The sequence below is a fragment of the Nomascus leucogenys genome, chromosome 11 (assembly GCF_006542625.1).
Source record: "Nomascus leucogenys isolate Asia chromosome 11, Asia_NLE_v1, whole genome shotgun sequence".
Lineage (NCBI taxonomy): Eukaryota > Metazoa > Chordata > Mammalia > Primates > Hylobatidae > Nomascus > Nomascus leucogenys.
The window spans coordinates 57,536,283-57,557,222 of NC_044391.1; the positions used below are offsets into that span (position 1 = coordinate 57,536,283).

The 20,940-nt window shown below is 44.6% G+C and overlaps 1 protein-coding gene across 1 annotated transcript in view; it reads right to left on the reverse strand.

Moving 5' to 3' along the window:
* Positions 1-1,586: 1,586 nt before the first annotated feature.
* Positions 1,587-20,940, reverse strand: part of SP1 (Sp1 transcription factor) — a 34,769-nt gene continuing 15,415 nt past the window's right edge. The window contains exons 4-6 of the mRNA XM_030822565.1: positions 10,382-10,550; positions 8,466-8,665; positions 1,587-7,100 (exon numbers count right to left, since the gene is read on the reverse strand). Coding sequence (XP_030678425.1) covers positions 6,787-7,100; positions 8,466-8,665; positions 10,382-10,550 — 683 coding nt within the window. The 3' untranslated portion in view covers positions 1,587-6,786. The remainder of the gene's footprint in view (positions 7,101-8,465; positions 8,666-10,381; positions 10,551-20,940) is intronic.

Here is a 20,940-nt window from a genome sequence, read left to right on the forward strand (position 1 = left end):
AAAAAACCAAGCCGGGCATGGTGGCTAACGCCTGTAATCCCTGCACTTTGGGAGGCCGAGGCGGGCGGATCAGCTGAGGTCGGTTCAAGATCAGCCTGGCCAACATTGTGAAACCCCATCTCTATTAAAAATACAAAAATTAGCCAGGCATGGTGGCGCATGCCTGTAATTCCAGCTACTTGGGAGGTGGAAACAAGAGAATTGCTTGAACCCAGGAGTGGAGGTTGCAGTGAGCTGAGATCGTGCCACTGCACTCCAGCCTGAGCGACAGAGCAAGACTCCATCCCAAAAAACAAAAACAAAAAAACAAAAGCAAACCCACAAAGTAGCCTGAGGATTGAATAAAGGAAGAGAAAAATGAGTGTAAACTACTTTCACTAACTTTGGAAATGGAAAAAACTAATCAGTAGCTTGAAGAGGAAGCTGAGGTTTTTCAAAAAGGGGGAAGGGGGAATACTTGAACATGTTTTTTTTTGAGAGAGTCTCGCTTCGTTGCCCAGGCAACGTGTAATGGCGTGATCTCGGCTCACCGCAACCTCCACCTCCCGGTTCAAGCAATTCTCCTCCCTCAGCCTCCCAAGTAGCTGGGATTACAGGTACCTGCCCCCACGCCCGGCTGCGTTTTTGTATTTTTAGTAGAGACAGTGTTTCGCCATGTTGGCCAGCCTGGTCTCAAACTCCTGACCTCAGGTGATCCACCCAGCTAAGCCTCCCAAAGTGCTGGGATTACAGGGGTGAGCCACCGCGCCCAGCCAGAACATGCTTATAGGCTGACAAAAGGTAACAATGGCTGTAGCTGGGAAAATCTGAGCAACAAAATAGTAGTGGATTATAATCCATGTATAAAATAAATACACATTAATACATACTAATATAAATTGACTAAATAAATGAGGGAGAAGAGACAAACCTTTTTTTTTTTTTTTGAGACGGAGTCTTGCTCTGTCACCCAGGCTAGAGTGCAGTGGGGCTATCTCGGCTCACTGCAAGCTCCGCCTCCTGAGTTCACACCATTCTCCTGCCTCAGCCTCCTGAGTAGCTGGGACTACAGGTGCCCACCACCACACCCGGCTAATTTTTTGTATTTTTAGTAGAGACGATTTCACCATGTTAGCCAGGACGGTCTCAATCTCCTGACCTCGTGATCCACCCACCTCAGCCTCCCAAAGTGCTGGGATTACAAGCGTGAGCCACCGCTCCTGGCCCCAATGTCAGTTTCTTAATTTTGACACTGTACCGTGGTAATGTTAACAATGAGGGAAACGGGGTAAGGATTATATGGAAACTCTGTTCTAGCTTTACAACTTTTCTGTAAATCTAAAATTATTCCAAAATAAAAAAGCATATGAGAAAAAAAATGTTAGTGTTGCCTGTTTGTCTTGGTCCTCCACATTTCCATGTAGTTGTTGCACATTGATCTGATCGTGAAACCATTTACCCGGGAGTTAAGTGTAGGGCAACTGCACTAATTAACATGTATGGAGCACAACACAGTGTAGCTGGAAACCTTCGTTAGGTTCAGATTATGATGTTATAAACATACACTCTCCCCATTCCCAACCCTCTTCAATACACCAGAGACATGGTTTTTTATTAAAAAACTTTTTAATTGGTTTACAAAGGAGGCTACAGACTACATTGAAACTAATCTTTGTACAAAAGGCCAAAAAAAAAAAAAAAAAAAAAGTCCCAAAACACCAAGAGACAAAAGGTAGGAGGAAAGACAAGAAAGGAAGATACAAAAGGAGCAGGAAGAAACTTAGGGACAAGATTAGCATCATACATACCCAAGAGTGGGGGGTGAGGGGGAAGAGCAAGATGAGAGAGCATTTAAAAGCATTTACCCACACAGCCCTGGTGATAATTGGATTGGAATCAACAACAAACACAGCATGAGATTATTAAGGTTTTAAAAGGCAACAGTGGTGTGGACTGGTTATTGCCAGTGTTAAGAGAGAAATAAACTTGGGTTTTTAGGCACCAGAGATTGGAGCACCACCCCTCCCTTCCAGAGGATGACAGACTTAGGAAGAGGAAGCAGGCCCTGGGGCAGCTGCCACTGGTGTGTGTAGATGTCTCCTCAGGTCAATCTCAGTGTATCTTCCCCGAAGTCTTTGTGCCCTAGACTCTAGGTAAGGGCTATGGGATTTCACTGGGAGAAAGGGATGATCAAAAATATGAAGACCTGCCCTTGTCCACAATGTTCAAGAGCAGTTACCGGGAACTGGAGCACTGGGTAGACAGAGCCCATATCCCTGGGGAAAAGGCACAGTGTAATTCCTGAAGGCAAGATATGGGAAAGCACACATCCCAGGAGAGGTATCAACAAAATCCTCATTACTTGCAGCCCTAGTCTAATCCCATTTGTTAGGCTTTTCTTTTTTTTTTTTTTTTCCCCTGATGCTTAACTAGGACTTAGGGCAGTTGAGGGGCAGATCATCATGCCTCTACTTTCTTAGCAGAGACAAAGAAGACTGGGGCTGTTTGATAATGAGGAAGGGGAAAATGGGACAAAATACTCCTCTTTCAAATGAACACTGTGGAGAAAATCTTTCCCGGTTTGGGGAAGTCAGAGTAAAGACTTAGGGAAGTAATAAAGCCAGGGACCTCCCTTCTTTTCCTTTCCCTGCCTTAGATCTAAGGCAAGTGAGCCAAATTTGGAAGAGGGAGTAGGAATTTAAGCTTAAGGCTGCTTAATGTCTTCCTGGGGGCTGGTGTTTTGGGAAGGCAGACAAAGAGAAACAGGTCAACCTCAAAGCTGGTCTGCTCATCCTCTTAGAAGAGGTCTGGTATCTGTGGAGTAGAGCCAACAGAGGCACCACAGAGAGCACAGTCTCCCAAACAGAAGTAATAACCGGCTATTTTATCAGCAGTTTTCAAAAGCAATGTTTTCCGGGGTTGGAGAAGTGCCATATCTTCCTCCCTTTCCCCAAAGCTACTGCTGCGACCTTTCATCCTTGTACATAAGTTACTGGCTCTCTTCTAAGGGAGATAAATTCTGAGATTTCACATTTTCCCTCTCAACCCCAAGAGGCTACCCAGCTTCAGTGAGGGGGAAGGAGAGCTATGCAAAGGGCCCCTCGCTTGAGGCAGCTAGACTGTCCTTATTTCCTTGGTACCTGATCTCCAAAACTCTTGAACTGATCCCAAGGTCCAAAAGGCATCAGGGTACTTACAATTGAAAACTTCAAGCAAGTAGCACCAGGGCTCCCCCTAAGCATAACAGGGGCCTGATTAGCACCCCAGAAGAACCCCTCAAAAAGTATATAAATTTATTGCATCCTAGCAAAGATCTGCAGCTTCCAGTATTCACACAACGTGAAGATATTAACAATACAAAATATATTTTGAAAGTCAAACACCTGCAGTTCATAGTGCTTTTTTAGATTTGTTAAAAAAAATACAATGCTTAGTTTCCTATATAGGATATACAAAAGCAAAAAATATATATGTATATAGTAGAAATAAATCAGCCATAGTAATTTACAGCTTTTGTCTCCAACCCTCCCCTAATCATAATCTTTATCCCACACTTCAGTATATACTTTCTGGGATCAAAGGTTCAATTTATTCTGAACCAGGCTGAGAAATATCCATTAAATTGCATTCTGTGTAGCACCCACAGAGTGCCAGTTGGGGAGTCCCTGAAGGAAGATGGTGTGGGTTGTTACTGTTCTGGGTAAAAACTGCGACAGTCAAATGACATGTAAATGAATATAAATGGGCAACCTGAAAACCTGAAAGGATGAAGGAATAAGTGTTTTACTATCTTACCACTCTTCTGGGCATCCCCTGCCCTGCAAGGTTTGGTCATCTAAAAAATTTAAAAAACTCATTCAAAAAAATGAAAAAAACTTATGCAAAAAGTTTCAGAATCAATATGCATGTCAGTTACATTAATTTCTGTTAGCCAAAAGTTCAGGGAAACAGGGTTTTTCTGTAATGAGCTCCTGACTCAAGGAATGTAGGCTCCTAACTTCCTGTGGAAGAGACTGAGTGGCTCACTACTGCTGGGAGACAAAAGAAGCTGCGTCTGTTTTGAGGCCAAACAAGATACTGGATCTGGAGCTTCCTTGGTGAGAAGAGAACAGGGTAAGTGGAAATAATTAGATATAAATTCACTCATGGTAATGCTAATGAAGAGGGTTGAGGGTAAACCAGCAGCTTTTCATTTGAGAGAGAAATACCATCAAATTACCTTCTAAAAGCTTATATCCTCAGCATCATTACACTAGTTTATATCTGGTAATTTCATAGTGGAGAAGATTCCATTCCTTGAAATGCACTAGCAAAATACTGTACATTCCACTGAGTTATCCTGCCCCTTTCCTCCAAAAGATGCCAAAGTACATGATTACAGACATAAAATAACAGGTTCTGAGTTCTGCCTGTCAGTGAGAATAAAGGGTATGATAGTGGCTGTGCATGGATGACTTGTATCTCAGCGTTAATAGAATTTGATCTGGGGAAAGTTCCTTGCCATAGTTCCTGAGTTGAAAACAGAATTACATCTGTGGAGAAAGGACCACATGGAGTGAACTATTGTTTAGAGTATTGTTACTATATTTCAGGTTAAACAACACACTTACCCAAAACTTAATTTGGATGGATTTTATATAAAATATATAATAGAATCATACCATCATCTATTTGTAGCCAAAGTAAAAAGATTTATGAGAAGAATAAGGACTCTGCTATAGATCTGGATGTTGGTTTCACTTTCAAACACAAAAATAGTTTCTTTTTAAAAAAGTACAGTAGAATATCCTCCATTCATAATTGTAATTAATTTAGCATAAGCAAAGAAATGACCTTAGGAACATACCCAGGTTTTAAGATAAGATTTCTAGGTAATGGGCCTGAAAGGCATTGATCTGAATTTATTTTCCAACAATTTCAAATATAATTTGTCATCTGGGTGTAGACATATACAGGCATGAACACACATTCACCCACACATACAAAAACACTTGCTTTCTATCAGATCAGGGTAATTTTTTTATTGCAGGTCTCTTTTAATATTGGCTAGCAGAAAACCTATCCCCAACCTAACAGATTACACACACACACACACACACACACACACACAGAACCATTTTTCCACACTTCCTCACAGTGAAAAGCTCTCTAACAAGATACCAGAAGGTCGAGAGAGACAATGCTTTTATGGCTGGGCCTTGAGGACAATTCTGGTTGCATTTAAATCTCAGTGCCAAATGCACTAGGTTCCCTGCCGTTATAATTTTTGGATCAGTCTCTTCTGAAATCAGGTCACAGAGAAAACAGGATGATTTCTTCCAATCTCTCCTATAAACCACTGTGGTAAAACAAGATTTCTTTTTGTTCTGGGCTATCATTCCCATGATCATGTGCTTCCTTTTCCCTTAGGAACCACCCAAGAACATACAAGGAAAAGTTAAGGGAAAAGATCATAAGAACCACTGTCTTGCCACTAGCACATGCTCTGGAGGAGTTCTGCAGAATGGAAACCTGAAACAGATTCATTGGCTGATGCTCCTTATCGACAATGGAAAAGAACCTAGTGGGGATGTTCAAAAGAAGTATATTTCCTTTCAGAATATAAACTCAGAAGCCCACACATCAAAACTTAGAGCTACCTTGGAGGACAGCGGTACCAAAGTCCAAATACTCCTCTAACTCCTGAACCTGACTACGAGTCATTTCCTCTTCTGAGCACATGATTTTCCTAGTGATAGCCCCCTACCTATTATTTGAAAAATTGACAGTTTATACAAACTGAGCCAAGATTATCTTCAAAGGGACTCTTGTACAATTCCACTGAAAGACTTCTAATTCTTGATGCTCAGAGCAGCTAATGAAGGGAGATGCCTTTGACTCTCCAGCGCCAAGAAGGTGCCTGCGTTAGTAGTATTTTGAACACTCCCTCCACAGCTACTTCAAGCATCAGCCTGGGCTTCAAGGATTTTTCCATTCTGCTGCTGGAACTAAGGTCCTGAAAAAATTGACAGAAGTGCCTCATCCAGGCAGTAACAAAAACAAAACATGAAGTGATCAGATGAGAGAAGATGAGACGGCAACAGTTGAGTTAGGAAAGCGTGCAAGAAGCTGATCCCAAATAAAAAGACAAAATTAAGAAAGGAAAAATATTATGTATGGTATATATGAACTAAAAGCAGAGCATATGAACGCTTAATCTGGTGGGAAGCCAAGACAACATCTACAGAAAAGCTTGATGTGTCACAACAAGGCTCAGCCATAGGGAAATAAGGCAATATAAAAAAAAATGACCAAGGTATTTTGGTCACAGAATGGTCTTCTTCCTCCTCCCAGCCAACCCCTGTGAATGCATCTCTATATATCTTTATATATATATATATATATATATAATAATATAGAATCTGTTTTTTGTTAAAAAGTATTTCAATGATCATATATATTTATCAAGGCATGATGGCTTTAGGAAAGGGGGGGGAATCCATCATGGAAGAGCTGAGAAGAGAAATGCAGGAAGGGTAGGCTGGGGTAAGAAGTGTAAAGAAGAAACTGGGGTCAAACAAATGCTCATCAAAGGGTGGCACCAACAGAATTTTCACTAATGTTTCCCACCTTCAAAGAGGCACTGATGATACAGATGGGTGCCGGGACCCCATCTCTTCTCTTGTACCCCTCTCCTGATTCTTCTCAACACCATGCATTTTAATGCTTCATGGCTCTCTCTTCCCACATGTCTCTTGGACCCATACTACCTTGCATCCCGGGGTTGATGGGTATGGCCCATATGTCTCTGGCCCCGGGTGCCTGATCTCAGAAGCCATTGCCACTGATATTAATGGACTGCAGATCCGCCACCTGCATGACGTTGATGCCACTGTTGGCAAGACGGGCAATGCCCTCTGGACAGATGGCCTCCATGGCTACCATATTGGTGGTAATAAGGGCTGAAGGAGTGGCAGTGCCGCTGCCTTCTGAACCTGCCCCACTGTCCAGGGGCAAAGTGCCCACACTCAGAGCTACACCTGGGCCTCCCTTCTTATTCTGGTGGGTCTTGATATGTTTTGACAGGTGGTCACTCCTCATGAAGCGCTTAGGACACTCAGGGCAGGCAAATTTCTTCTCACCTAGGTAAAGGAAGAAAAGATAAGAAGCTGACATGTTAGGAAGTGAGGTTACCTTACCCAATTCAGTGCTTACTCTACTAAGGTGAGTAAGGCCAGTATGAGAAAGTGATTAAAAACAAGAAAAGTCTTCAAGTGGCCGGGCGTGGTGGCTCACGTTTGTAATCCCAGCACTTTGGGAGGCCGAGGTGGGCGGATCACGAGGTCAGGAGATCGAGATCACGGTGAAACCCTGTCTTTACTAAAAATACAAAAAATTAGCCGGGCGTGGTGGCGGGCGCCTGTAGTCCCAGCTACTCGGAGAGGCTGAGGCAGGAGAATGGCGTGAACCCGGGAGGCGGAGCTTGCAGTGAGCCGAAATCGTGCCACTGCACTCCAGCCTGGGCAACAGAGACTCTGTCTCAAAAAAAAAAAAAAAAAATCTTCAAGTATATTTTCCTTTTGGCAGGGGCGTGGGGAGGAAAAGTAGATAAAGGTTTGGGAGTACTCAGTAAGGAAGGTAGAACTTAGCAGTTTTAAAAGTAAGGCAGGGCAGAGACTAAGAGTAATGGTTTCAATGCTTCTCCTTCAAAAAAATCCTACTCGAAATCTAGCTCCTTCTTCTTTTTTTTTTTTTTCTGAGACAGAGTCTTGCTCTGTCGCCTAGGCTGGAGTGCAGTGGCGCAATCTCAGCTCACTGCAACCTCCGCCTCCTGGGTTCAAGCAATTCTCCTGCCTCAGCCTCCTGAGTAGCTGGGATTATAGGTGTGCACCAGCACGCTTGACTGTTTTGTAATTTTAGTAGAGACAGGGTTTCCCCATGTTGGCCAGGCTGATCTCAAACTCCTGACCTCAAGAAATCCACCCACCTCGGCCTCCCAAAGGGCTAGGATTACAGGAGTGAGCCACCGCACCCGGCTCCTTCCTTCCTTTTTTTTTTTTTTGAGATGGTGTCTTGCTGTGTCACCCAGGCTGGTGTGCAGTGGTACGATCTTGGCTCATTGCAAGCTCCGCCTCCCGGGTTCATGCCATTCTCCTGCCTCCACCTCCGAGTAGCTGGAACTACAGGCGCCTGCCACCATGCCCGACTAATTTTTTTGTATATTTAGCAGAGACGGGGTTTCACCGTGTTAGCCAGGATGGTCTCTATCTCCTGACCTCGTGATCTGCCCACCTCGGCCTCCCAAAGTGCTGGGATTACAGGCGTGAGCCACTGCACCCAGCCCCTCCTTCCTTTTTAAAAGTTTTCCAGATTAACTCCAATTCCATTTGTGACCCATATATTCAGTTTCAAATTAAGTTGCTCAGAAATTTTAGTTATTTTGTAGGTATATTTTGTGTTTTTCATTCTACTATTACTATTTTTCTCTCCCATAGGCTCTTGCTCACCTGTGTGTGTACGTTTGTGCCTCTGTAGCTCATCCGAACGTGTGAAGCGTTTCCCACAGTATGACCAGGTACACATAAATGGCCTCTCGCCTGTATGCCAGCGCAAGTGTGCCCGCAGGTGTGAGGTCTTGCCATACACTTTCCCACAGCCTTGGATGTGGCAAATATGCTGTTTCTTTTTGCCAGGATCCCCCGAACTCCTGAAAGTGAGGACACAACTATTCATCATTCATTCTAGAGAAACTAAAAAACCACAAAGTATCAATAGCAATCACCCAATCTACACCAAACTAACCCAAACTTTTATTTTTTGAAAAAGCCTTCTTTTTTGTTTGTTTTCTTTTTTTGAGACAGAGTCTCACTCTGTCATCCAGGCTGGAGTATACTAGCATGATCACGGCTCACTGCAACCCCCGCCTCCTAGGTTCAAAGCGATTCTCCTGCTTCAGCCTCCCAAATAGCTGGGATTACAGGTGCACGCCACCATGCCCAGCTAATTTTTGTATTTTTAGTGCAGATGAGGTTTTGCCATGTTGGCGAGGCTGGTCTCGAACCCCTGACCTCAGGTGATGGATCCGCCCGCCTCCACCTCCCAAAGTACTGGGATTACAGGTGTGAGCCACCACACCGGACCAAGGCTTCTTTTTTAAAAAGCTTTCTAGGGGCCGGGAGCGGTGGCTCACACCTGTAATCCCAACACTTTTGGAGGCTGAGGCAGGTGGATCGATCACCTGAGGTCAGGGGTTTGAGACCAGCCTGGCCAACATGGCGAAACCTCATCTGTACTAAAAATACAAAAATTGTTCAATACCAGTCTTACCAACATGGTCCCCATCTCTACTAAAAAAACAAAATTAGCCAGGCGTGGTGGCACATGCCTGTAATCCCAGCTACTTGGGAGGCTAAAGCAGGGGAACTGCTTGAACCTGGGAGGCAGAGGTTGCAGTGAGCCAATATCGTGCCACTGCACTCCAGCCTGGGCAACAGAGCGAGACTCCATCTCAAAACAAACAAATAAATAAATAAATATTTTTGGCCAGGCGCAGTGGCTCACGCCTGTAATCCCAGCACTTTGGGAGGCTGAGGTGGGCAGATCACACAGTCAGGAGATGAAGCCCATCCTGGCTAACAAGGTGAAACCCTGTCTCTACTAAAAATAGAAAAACTTAGCCAGGCGTGGTGGCACACGCCTGTAGTCCCAGCTACTCAGGAGACTGAGGCAGGAAAACTGCTTGAACCCAGGAGGCGGAGGTTGCAGTGAGCCAAGAATGTGCCACTGCACTCCAGCCTGGGTGACACAGCAAGACTTTGTCTCAGAAAAAAAAAAAAATTTTTTTTTTTCATTTTCTCTTTTTATTGCCAGTAAAATATTCCCACATAATTTTTAAATTTTTTGTAGAGACCGGCTCTCGCTTTCTTGCTGAGGCTGGTCTCAAACTCCTGGGCTCAAGTGATCCTCCTATCTTGGCCTCCCAAAGTGCTGGGATTATATGCATCCAGCTCTGAGTCTTAAATCCTAAAAAAAAAATTAACCTTCACCGGACATGGTGGCTCACGCTGGTAATCCCAGCACTTTAGGAGGCCGAGGCGGGCAGATCATGAGGTCAGGAGATCGAGACCATCCTGGCTAACACAGTGAAACCCCGTCTCTACTAAAAATACAAAAAAATAGCCGAGTGTGGTAACAGGTGCCTGTAGTCCCAGCTACTCGGGAGGCTGAGGCAGGAGAATGGCGTGAACCCAGGAGGTGGAGCTTGCAGTGAGCCGAGATCGCGCCACTGCACTCCAGCCTAGGTGACAGAGTCAGACTCAGTCTCAAAAAACAAAAAATAAAATAAAAATTAACCTTCTTCCTCCAACCTCCAAATCTATTAATTTTTCTTTATATTTGTAAGAAACTGGCTGCGTCAACTCACCTTCCTTCACTGTCTTTACAGTAGGGGCAGGTGCATGCTTCCCGCCGGGTCCTCCGACCGGCTTGGGGTTGGGCATCTGGGCTGTTTTCTCCTTCTTCTCCACCTGCTGTGTCATCATGTATTCCATCACCACCAGCCCCGTGGAGACCAAGCTGAGCTCCATGATCACCTGAAATTAAGAGAGAAAAGGGTCAACATGTGACATGGGCAGATTATCACTGGCATCTCAGTGATACCCTACAGTCACGGCATCATTTCTTTTGAACTGACATCCTACATTCACAGTATCACAAGTTTTGAAGCCTTTTTATGTTTAGCCATTCCATTCACTGACACCTGAAGACTCACTGAAATCTCAAGAATCGTCATTGAAAATACCAAGAGTGGCTGGGCACAGTGGTTCATGCCTGTAATTCCATCACTTTGGGAGGCCGAGGTGGGTGGATCACCTGAGGTCAGGAGTTCAAGACCAGCCTGACCAATACGGAGAAATCCCGTCTCTACTAAAAATACAAAATTAGCTGGGCATGGTATGCATGCCTGTAATCTCAGCTCCTCAGGAGGCTGAGCCAGGAGAATCGCTTGAACCCGGGAGGCGGAGGTTGCAGTTAGCTGAGACTGTGCCATTGTACTCCAGCCTGGGCGACAGAGCAAGACTCTGTCTCAAAAAAAAAAAAAAGAAAAAGAAAAAGAAAATACCAAGAGCCAATAAATATGTAAAAATCTGATCAAATCTCTGTCATAGTTTTTTTTAATTTTATTATTATTATACTTTAAGTTTTAGGGTACATGTGCACAACGTCCAGGTTTGTTACATATGTATACATGTGCCATGTTGGTGTGCTGCACCCATTAACTCGTCATTTAGCATTAGGTATATTTCCTAATGCTATCCCTCCCCCCTCTCCCCATCAGTCATAGTTTTTAAAATGCAACTCCACTTATAATGCATTTGTAATTTTTCACCTATCAGATTACCAAAAGTTGAAACCCTAATAACATACAGCATTGGCAAGGGTACAGGGAAACAGACCCTTCCTCTCCCTCTTCCCTCCCTCCCTCCCTCCTTCCCTCCTTCCCTCCCTCCTTCCCTCCTTCCCTCCCTCCTTCCCTCCTTCCCTCCCTCCTTCCCTCCTTCCCTCCTTCCTTCTCTCTCTCTGTTCTTTCTTTTCTTTTTTTGAGAGAGAGTCTCGCTGGCTCTGGAGTGCGGTGGCATAATCTGGGCTCGCTGCAACCTCCATCTCCTGGGTTCAAGTGATTCTCCTGCCTCAGCCTCCCAAGTAGCTGGGACTACAGGCATGTGCCACCATGACTGACTAACTTTTTTGTATTTTTAGGAGAGACGGGGTTTCGCCATGTTGGTCAGGCTGTCTTGAACTCCTGACCTTAGGTGATCCACCCGCCTCGGCCTTCCAAAGTGCTGGGATTACAGGCGTGAGCCACCACGCCCAGCTGGAAACAGACATTTTCATACACAAATAGTGATAACTTAGTACAACTTTTTGAAGGCCAGTTTGAAAATATTTAAATGTACATCTACTTTGAACCAGCAATGTCCATATATTTACCTGTGGTTCTGCCTGTAACCTCAGCACTCTGGGAGGCTGAGGCAAGAGAACTGCTTGAGATTAGGAGTTCAAGACCAGCCTGGGCAACGTAGAGACACTGTCTATAAAATAAATAATAGGCTGGGCACGGTAGCTCACGCCTGTAATCCCAGCACTTTGGGAGGCCAAGGTGTTTGGATTACTTGAGGTCAGGAGTTCAATACCAGCCTGGCCAACATGGTAAAACCCCCATCTCTACTAAAAATATAAAAACAAAACAAAACAAAAATCAGCTGGGTATGGTGGAGGACACCTGAAATCCTAGCTACTCGGGAGGCTGAGACAGGAATTGCTTGAACCCAGGAGGCAGAGGTTGCAGTGAGCCGAGACTGTGCCACTGCACTCCAGCCTGGCCGATAGAGCGAGACTTCATCGCCAAATAATAATAATAATTAGTTGGGCATGGTGGCATGCGCCTATGGTCCCAGCTACTCAGCAGGCTAAGGTGGGAGGAGGATTGCTTGAGCCAAGGTGTTTAAGGCTGCAGTGAGCTATGATCACATCACTGCATGCTCGTCTGGTCAAGAGAACAAGATTCCAACTCAAAAAAATATATAAATAAACAGTGTATGCTAAAATGCTTTAGACTCTCATCATGACTCAGTTGGTCACATTTGACATTTTCAAACACAGCTCTAGGCCACTGGTAAAAAGTGACAGATAATATTCTTTTTTTTTTTTTTTGAGACTGAGTTACGCTCTTGTTGCCCAGGCTGGAGTGCAATGGCACGATCTTGGCTCACTGCAACCTCTGCCTCCCGGGTTCAAGCGATTCTTTTGTCTCAGCCTCCTGAGTAGCTGGGATTACAGGCACCCACCACCACACCTGGCTACTTTTTGTATTTCGTTTTTTTTAGTAGAGATGGGGTTTCACCATCTTCAACAGGCTGGTCTCGAACTCCTGACCTCATGTTCCGCCCGCCTCGGCCTCCCAAAGTGCTGATTACAGGCGTGAGTCACCGCACCCAGCTAACAATATTCTTCGCAAAAGTAGTATCTTATAAAGTGACAGATAATATTCTTCTCAAGACTTCTTTACTTTTTTTTTTTTTGAGACGGAGTCTCGCTCTGTCGCCCAGGCTGGAGTGCAGTGGCACGATCTCGGCTCACTGCAAGCTCCGCCTCCCGGGTTCACACCATTCTCCTGCCTCAGCCTCCCGAGTAGCTGGGACTACAGGCGCCCGCCACCACGCCTGGCTAATTTTTTGTATTTTTAGTAGAGATGGGGTTTCACTGTGTTAGCCAGGTTGGTCTCGATCTCCTGACCTCATGATCCGCCTGCCTCGGCCTCCCAAAGTGCTGGGATTACAAGTATAAGCCACCACGCCCGGCCTTTCATTTTTTTAAGGAGACCAGGTCTCACCATGTTGTCCAGGCTGATCTCAAGCTCCTGGGCTCAAGTGATCCTCCCGCCTCAGCCCCCCAAAATGTTCTGTTGTGATTACAGACGTTAGATACTGCTGCCTAGCCTTTCTCAAATTTTCAAAGCATTTACTATAAATAAGTATTAGTCTATCACGGCACCTTGTAAATAAGTTAGCAACTCTATCCATATATTTAAGATGTCTGGGCAGGCACGGTGGCTCATCCCTATAATCCCAGCACCTTGGGAGGCCAAGGCAGGAGGATTGCTTGAGCCCAGGAGTTTGAGATCGGTCTGGGCAACACAGTAAGACCTCATCTCTACAAAAAAATTAGCTGGGCATGGTGGCGTGTGCCTGGAGTCCCAACAACTTGGGAGGATGAAGCAGGGTAATCACTTGAGCCTGGGAGATGGAGGCAGCAGTGAGCCCTGATTGTACAACGGCATTCCAGCCTGGGTGACAGAGTAAGGGCCCATCTCAAAAAAACAAAAAATTGGCCAGGCGTAGTGGCTCACGCCTGTAATCCCAGCACTTTGGGAGGCCGAGGCGGGTGGATCACAAGGTCAGGAGATGGAGACGATCCTGGCTAATACGGTGAAACCCCGTCTCTACTAAAAAAAAAAAAAAAGAAAAATTAGCCGGGCGTGGTGGCAGGCGCCTGTAGTCCCAGCTACTCGGGAGGCTGAGGCAGGAGAATGGCGTGAACCTGGGAGGCGGAGCTTGCAGTGAGCCGAGATCGCGCCACTGCACTCCAGCCTGGGCGACAGAGTGAGACTGCGTCTCAAAAAAAAAAACGAAAAACAAAAAAGATTTCTGTAAATGCAAGGTGTTAACTTGGACTGCTTTGTTTTATCTATTTTATAAGGAAAGAAAGTAACTAAATGAGGTAGGACAGACTTAACATCTAGAAATCCAGGTTCTTGATTTTACTTCTGTACCTAATCTCTATTCTTTTCAGCTCTTCAACATAATTTTGAGTTACTGTGCCTAATAAACCTCTCCTTGTGCTTTCCTTCTCATTCTTTTTTTTTTTCTTTCTTGAGACGGAGTGGGAGTGCAGTAGAATCTTGGTCCACTGCCACCTCCGCCTCCCTGGTTCAAGCGGTTCTCCTACCTCAGCCTCCCGAGTAGCTGTGATTGCAGGTAGAGGCTCCTGCCACCATGCCTGGCTAATTTCTGTATTTTTTTTTTTTTTTTTTTTTTTGAGATAGAGCCTCACTCTGTCGCCCAGGCTGGAGTGCAGTGGCGCGACCTCGACTCACTGCAACCTCTGCCTCTCAGGTTCCAACGATTCTCCTGCCTCAGCCTTCTAAGTAACTGGGACTACATGCTACAGGCATGCGCCACCACGCTCGGTTAATTTTTTACTTTTTTAGTAGAGACGGGGTTTCACCATATTGGCCAGGCTGGTCTCCAACTCCTGATCTCATGATCCGCCTGCCTCGACCTCCTAAAGTGATGGGATTACAGGCGTGAGCCACTGCACCCACTTGCATTTTTAGTAGAGACAGGGTTTCACCAGTTTGGCCAGGCTGGTCTCAAACTCCTGACCTTAGGTGATCCACCCCACCTTGGCCTCCCAAAGTGCTGGGATTACCAGCGTGAGCCACCTTGCCCGGACTCCTTCTCATTCAATCACTTTTATGGTGCAGTCTAGGCCAGGCGCAATGGCTCATGCCTATAATCCCAGTACTTTGGGAGGCCGAGGCGGGTGGATCATGAGGTCAGGAGTTCGAGACCAGCCTGGCCAAGATGGTGAAACCCCGTGTCTACTAAAAATACAAAAATTAGCCGGGCATGGTGGCGCATGCCTATAGTCCCAGCTACTTGGGAGGCTGAGGCAGGAGAATTGCTTGAACTCGGGAGGCGGAGGTTGCAGTGAGCCGAGATCTGCCATTGCACTCCAGCCTGGGCGACAAGAGCGAAACTGTCTTTAAAAAAAAAAAAAAAAAAAAAAAAAAAAAAAAAAAAAAAAAAGGTGCAGCCTATGGCACTAAAATAATTTTTTTTTTTTTTTTTTTTGAGACGGAGTCTTCCTCTGTGGCCCAGGCTGGAGTGCAGTGGCGCAATCTCGGCTCACTGCAAGCTCCGCCTCCCGGGTTCATGCCATTCTCCTGCCTCAGCCTCTCCGAGTAGCTGGGACTACAGGCGCCCGCCACCACGCCCGGCTAATTTTTTTTGTATTTTTAGTAGAGACGGGGTTTCACCGTGGTCTCGATCTCCTGACCTCGTGATCCGCCTGCCTCGGCCTCCCAAAGTGCTGGGATTACAAGCGTGAGCCACCGTGCCCGGCACGAAAATAAATTTAATCAGAATGTCTGAGATTTTCATGATATTGGTAGAGCTAAAACTAGGAAAATGTACTGGAGTACAGGGTTAAGAACATGTTTTGGAGTAAGAGAAACTTAGATAAGAGTCCTTTCACAACCATTTGATTAAGTTTCTGACACCGAGCAAAAACTTTTCTGGTTGTCAGTTTCTGCATCAGTAAAACTGCGACCAATTATCAACTTCATAAAATTACTGTGAAAAACAAATGAAGAGGCTCACACCTATAATCCCAACACTTTACAAGGCCGAGCTGGACAGATCGCTTGAGGCCAGGAATTCCAGGCCGGCCTGGCCAACATAATGAAACTCCGTCTTTACTAAAAATACAAATATTAGCTGCGTGTGGTGGTGGGCACCTGTAATCCTAGCTACTTGGAAGGCTGAGGCAGGAGAATTGCTTGAACCTGGGAGACGGAGGTTGCAGGGAGCCAAGATCACACATTGTAGCTAACACTATTAGGAAAATATCTTAAGGACTGACAAAACCATAGTAAGTAATCATGAAATAAGATATACACCAATATTTTGTTTAATCAACACTGAGCATGGCCCCAAATCATATTTTCTTAAAATAAGTAATGATTATGATGAACATATAAAAATTTTCTTGACTGTGCAGTTTACATCTCAATATGTCTTGCCAGTATCATTATTTGTTGTGTGCATGAAATAGATAAGAGCATTCAATGCCTTTTTTTTTTTTTTTTTTGAGACGGAGTCTTGTTCTTGTCGCCCAGGCTGGAGTGCAATGGCGTGATCTTGGCTCAATGCAACCTCCACCTCCTGGGTTCTAGTGATTCTCCTGCCTCAGCCTCCTGAATAGCTGGGATTACATGCCCGGCTAATTTTTGTACTTTTAGCAGGGACAGGGTTTCGCCATGTTAGGCTGGTCTCAAACTCTCGACCTCCGGTGATCCACCCGCCTCAGCCTCCCAAGGTGCTGGGATTACAGGCGTGTGCCACCGTGCCAGGCCAGAAAAACTTAATATTTCTAGGAAATAAGTAAAACAGTAAGACTGCCAAGGACAGTAAAAAAATGGGGCAACCAATATGTTTAAGATCAAGATATAGACTCACCCAGGCGAGGTGGCTCATGCCTGTAATCCCAGCACTTTGGTCTTTAGGAGCCCGACACAGCTGGATCACCTGAAGTCAGGAGTTCGAGACCAGCCTGGCCAACATGGTGAAACCCCATCTCTATTAAAAATACAAAAGTTAGCCAAGCATGGTAGCGGGCACCTGTAGTACCAGCTACTCAGGAGGCTGAGGCAGTAGAATGGCGTGAACCTGGGAGGCGGAGCTTGCAGTGAGCTGAGATTGTGCCACTTCACTCCAGCCTGAGCGACAGAGCGAGACTCTGTCTTAAAAAAAAAAAAAAAAAAAATTAGCCCAGTGTGGTGGTGCACACCTGTAATCCCAGCTACTCCGGAGGCTGAGACAGGAGAATCACTCGAACCTGGTAGGTGGAGGTTGCAGTGAGCCTAGAGCATACCACTCCAGCCTGGGCGACAGAGCAAGGCTCTGTCTCAAAAAAACTCAAAAAACAAAACAAACAAAACAAAGATACAGACTCGAACTCATCACAACTGAATCTAACCCAGTAACTCCACTCCTATGTATATAACCAAGAGAAATTAAAACATATGTTCACACAAAAATGTATAAACAAATATTCATAGCAGCATTATGCATGATAGCTAAAACACAGAAACAACCCAAACGCCCATCAACTGGTGAATGAATAAACAAAATGTGGTATATATACACAATGAAATATTATTTGGCAATAATAAAAAGAGTACTAACACATGCTACAACATGGATGAACCTTGGAAACATTATGCTAATTGAAAGAAGCCAGTCATAAAAGACCACATGCTGTATGATTCTATTTATGTGAAATATCTAGAATAGTCAATTCTACAGAGGTGAAAAGTACATACATTGCTTGGGGCTGGGAGTGAACGTGAGAATGGGGCATGGCTGCCAATGGGCAAGAGGTGTTTCTTTGTTGGATGATGAAAATGTTCTTGGGTTGTAGTGATGGTTGCACAATCCTGTGAATATACTAAAAATGATTGAGCTGGGACCAGTGGCTCACGCCGGTAATCCCAGAACTTTGGGAGGCCCAGGCAGGTGGATCACGAGGTCAGGAGACTGAGACCATCCTGGCCAACATGATGAAATCCCATCTTTACTAAAAATACAAAAATTGCCGGGCACGGTGGCTCACGCCTGTAATCTCAGCACTTTGGGAGGCCGAGGCGGGCGGATCACCTGAGGTTGAGAGTTCGAAACCACCCTGACCAACATGGAGAAACCCCGTCTCTACTAAAAATACAAAATTAGCTGGGTGTGGTGGCCTGTAATCCCAGCTGCTTGGGAGGCTGAGGCAGGAGAATCGCTTGAATCCAGGAGGCGGAGGTTGTGGTGAGACAGAGATCACGCCATTGCACTCCAGCCTGGGCAACAAGAGTGAAACTCCATCTCAAAAAAAAAAACCAAAAAAACAAAAATTAGCCGGGCGTGGTGGGGCACGCCTGTAGTCCCAGCTACTCAGGAGGCTAAGGCTCAAAAAAACAAAAAACAAAAAATTTTAATCAAATATTTGATAAGGATGTTCATCACAGTATTGCTTATAACAGTGAAATTTTGGAAACAAATGTACATCAATAAGGTTAAGTAAATTCTAGTAATTCTACTACAAATACCCTATGGAATTACCATAAAATCATTTTAAATGATGCAGACTTACATTTACTTACACAAAAAAGATGTTCATGACACAGTGGTCAGTGAAAATAGGTTACAAAGCACTGTGGATAGTATGATCATACTTAAGTGCATATTGACAAAACTACACATAGATTTCTTTATAAATTGTACAGAAATGTACAAAAAGATGGCTGGAAGGATGTTCACCAAATTGTCAACAGTAAATCCATTTGGACAAATTTCAGTAAATTTTACTTTCTCTATTAATTTTGCATTGTTTGACTGTTTTCAATCAATATTATTTATATAAACTGTTATTTATTTTTCCCATCCTCAAAAGAAGTTTGCAAATTTAAGTTCTACAGATCTTTATCAAGTAAATGCTTTTAATTTTCTCATTACCCACACTGAAACTGTAATTTGCATCAGCAGTCCTTTGTGCACAACCACAGTTCTCCTTCACATCGTATTTATTCTTTACCCAAATGTTTATGGTAGCAAGCAAATTTTGTATTATTAAAACATAAAAATTAAAAGACCGGGTTTGGTGGCTCATGTCTAATCCCAGCACTTTGGGAGGCCAAGGAGGGTGAATCACTTGAGGTCACAAGTTTGAGAGCAGCCTGGCCAACATGGTGAAACCCTGTCTCTACTAAAAATACAAAAATTAGCTAGGCGTGGTGGTGCATGCCTGTAATCCCAGCTACTCGGGAGGCTGAGGCAGCAGAATCGCTTGAACCCGGGAGGCAGAGGTTGCAGTGAGCCAAGATCATGGCACTGCACTCCAGCCTGGGAGACAGAGCAGGACTCTGTCTCAAAACAAAAAACAAAAACAAAAAAAGAGGTGGTTCCTGCCCTATAGGCAGTTAAGATCTAAAACACTGACATATCTAAAGTGGTTAAAGTGGTACAAAGAATAGCTAATACTTAAATATTTGTTCATACGTATTTCTGTATCTACAAATCTACATCACAAGAAATTAAGTAGTTATAATCATCCTACTTCTATAAGCAGAAGTCAAGAAATTCCACTAAATTAACAGTCAGTTCAGACCAAAATAGTTTAATTTTCTACTTTCATTTTGCACTAGAAGATTAAAGTAAGGAAGTTCATCTGCACACACAACCATATCATTGTCTGATAAGACCAAAGGTTCAGTAGGAATGTTAAAAAGTGTTAACAAAGGGGGCTTTTCGCCTCCTGGGTTCAAGCGATTCTCCTGCCTCACCCTCTTTTTTTTTTGAGATGGAATCTTGCTCTGTCTCCCAAGCTGGAGTGCAGTGATCTCCACTCACTGCGAACTCTGCCTCCCAGGTTCACGCCATTCTCCTGCCTCAGCGTCCTGAGTAGCTGGGACAACAGTTGCCTGCTACCATGCCCGGCTAAATTTTTTTTTTTTAGACAAGAGTCTCACTCTGTCGCCCAGGCTGGAGTGCAATGGTGCGATCTCAGCTCACTGCAACCTCCACTTCCCAGGTTCAGGCGATTCTCCCGCCTCAGCCTCTGGAGCAGCTGGGACTACAGGCACACACCAGCACACCCAGCTAATTTTTGTATTTTTAGTAGAGATGGGGTTTCACTATGTTGGCCAGGCTGGTCTCGAACTCCTGACCTTGTGATCCACCCGCTTCAGCCTCCCAAAGTGCTGGGATTACAGGCGTGAGCCACCATGCCCAGATACGCCCAGCTAATTTGTTTTTTTTTTTTTTTTTTTTTTTGTATTTTTAGTAGAGACGGGGTTTCACTGTGTTAGCCAGGATGGTCTCGTTCTCCTGACCTCGTGATCCACCCACCTTAGCCTCCCAAAGTGCTGGGATTACAGGCATGAGCCACTGTGCCCGGCCTAGCAGCAACCTTATCTGCTTCAAGGGCTCCAAGAAGCTAGGGCATTGGCACATAATAAATGTTCAATAAATTTTGCTAAATCTGTCTACGAATGAAATACCAAAAATTGGAACTCATTTTTACTTTTATACTTTTCTCATTCTTGAGCCTGCTGGGAGTAATTATATTACTAAGTATACTGGTGTTCAGCAAATGCCTATGTAAGTTAACTAAACCATAACTGAATTTCTTAAACAGCACTTAAGAAAGCTAAATAAGAAGCCTTAAAATGTGATAACGCCAGATACTCGTTTTTGTTTTTTAATGTGACAAGACAGAAGATACAAATATTCTTTTGTTTTCTGAGACGGAGTTTCACTCTGTCACCCAGGCTGGAGTACAGTGGTGCTGTCTCAACTCACTGCAAATTCCACCTCACAGATTCAAGCGATTCTCCTGTCTCAGCCGTGGGAGTAGCTGGGATTAAAGGCACGCACCACCAAGTCCAGCTACTTTTGTATTTTCAGTTGAGACGAGGTTTCACCATGTTAGCCAGGCTGGTCTCGAACTCCTGGTCTCAAGTGATCCACCCACCTCAGCCTCCCAAAGTGCTGGGATTACAGACGTGAGCCACTGCACTTGGCCAGAAGATACAGATATTCTTTCAAAGGGACACCAAACCAAAGAAACTTGTGCCCATAATCCCAGCTACTGGGG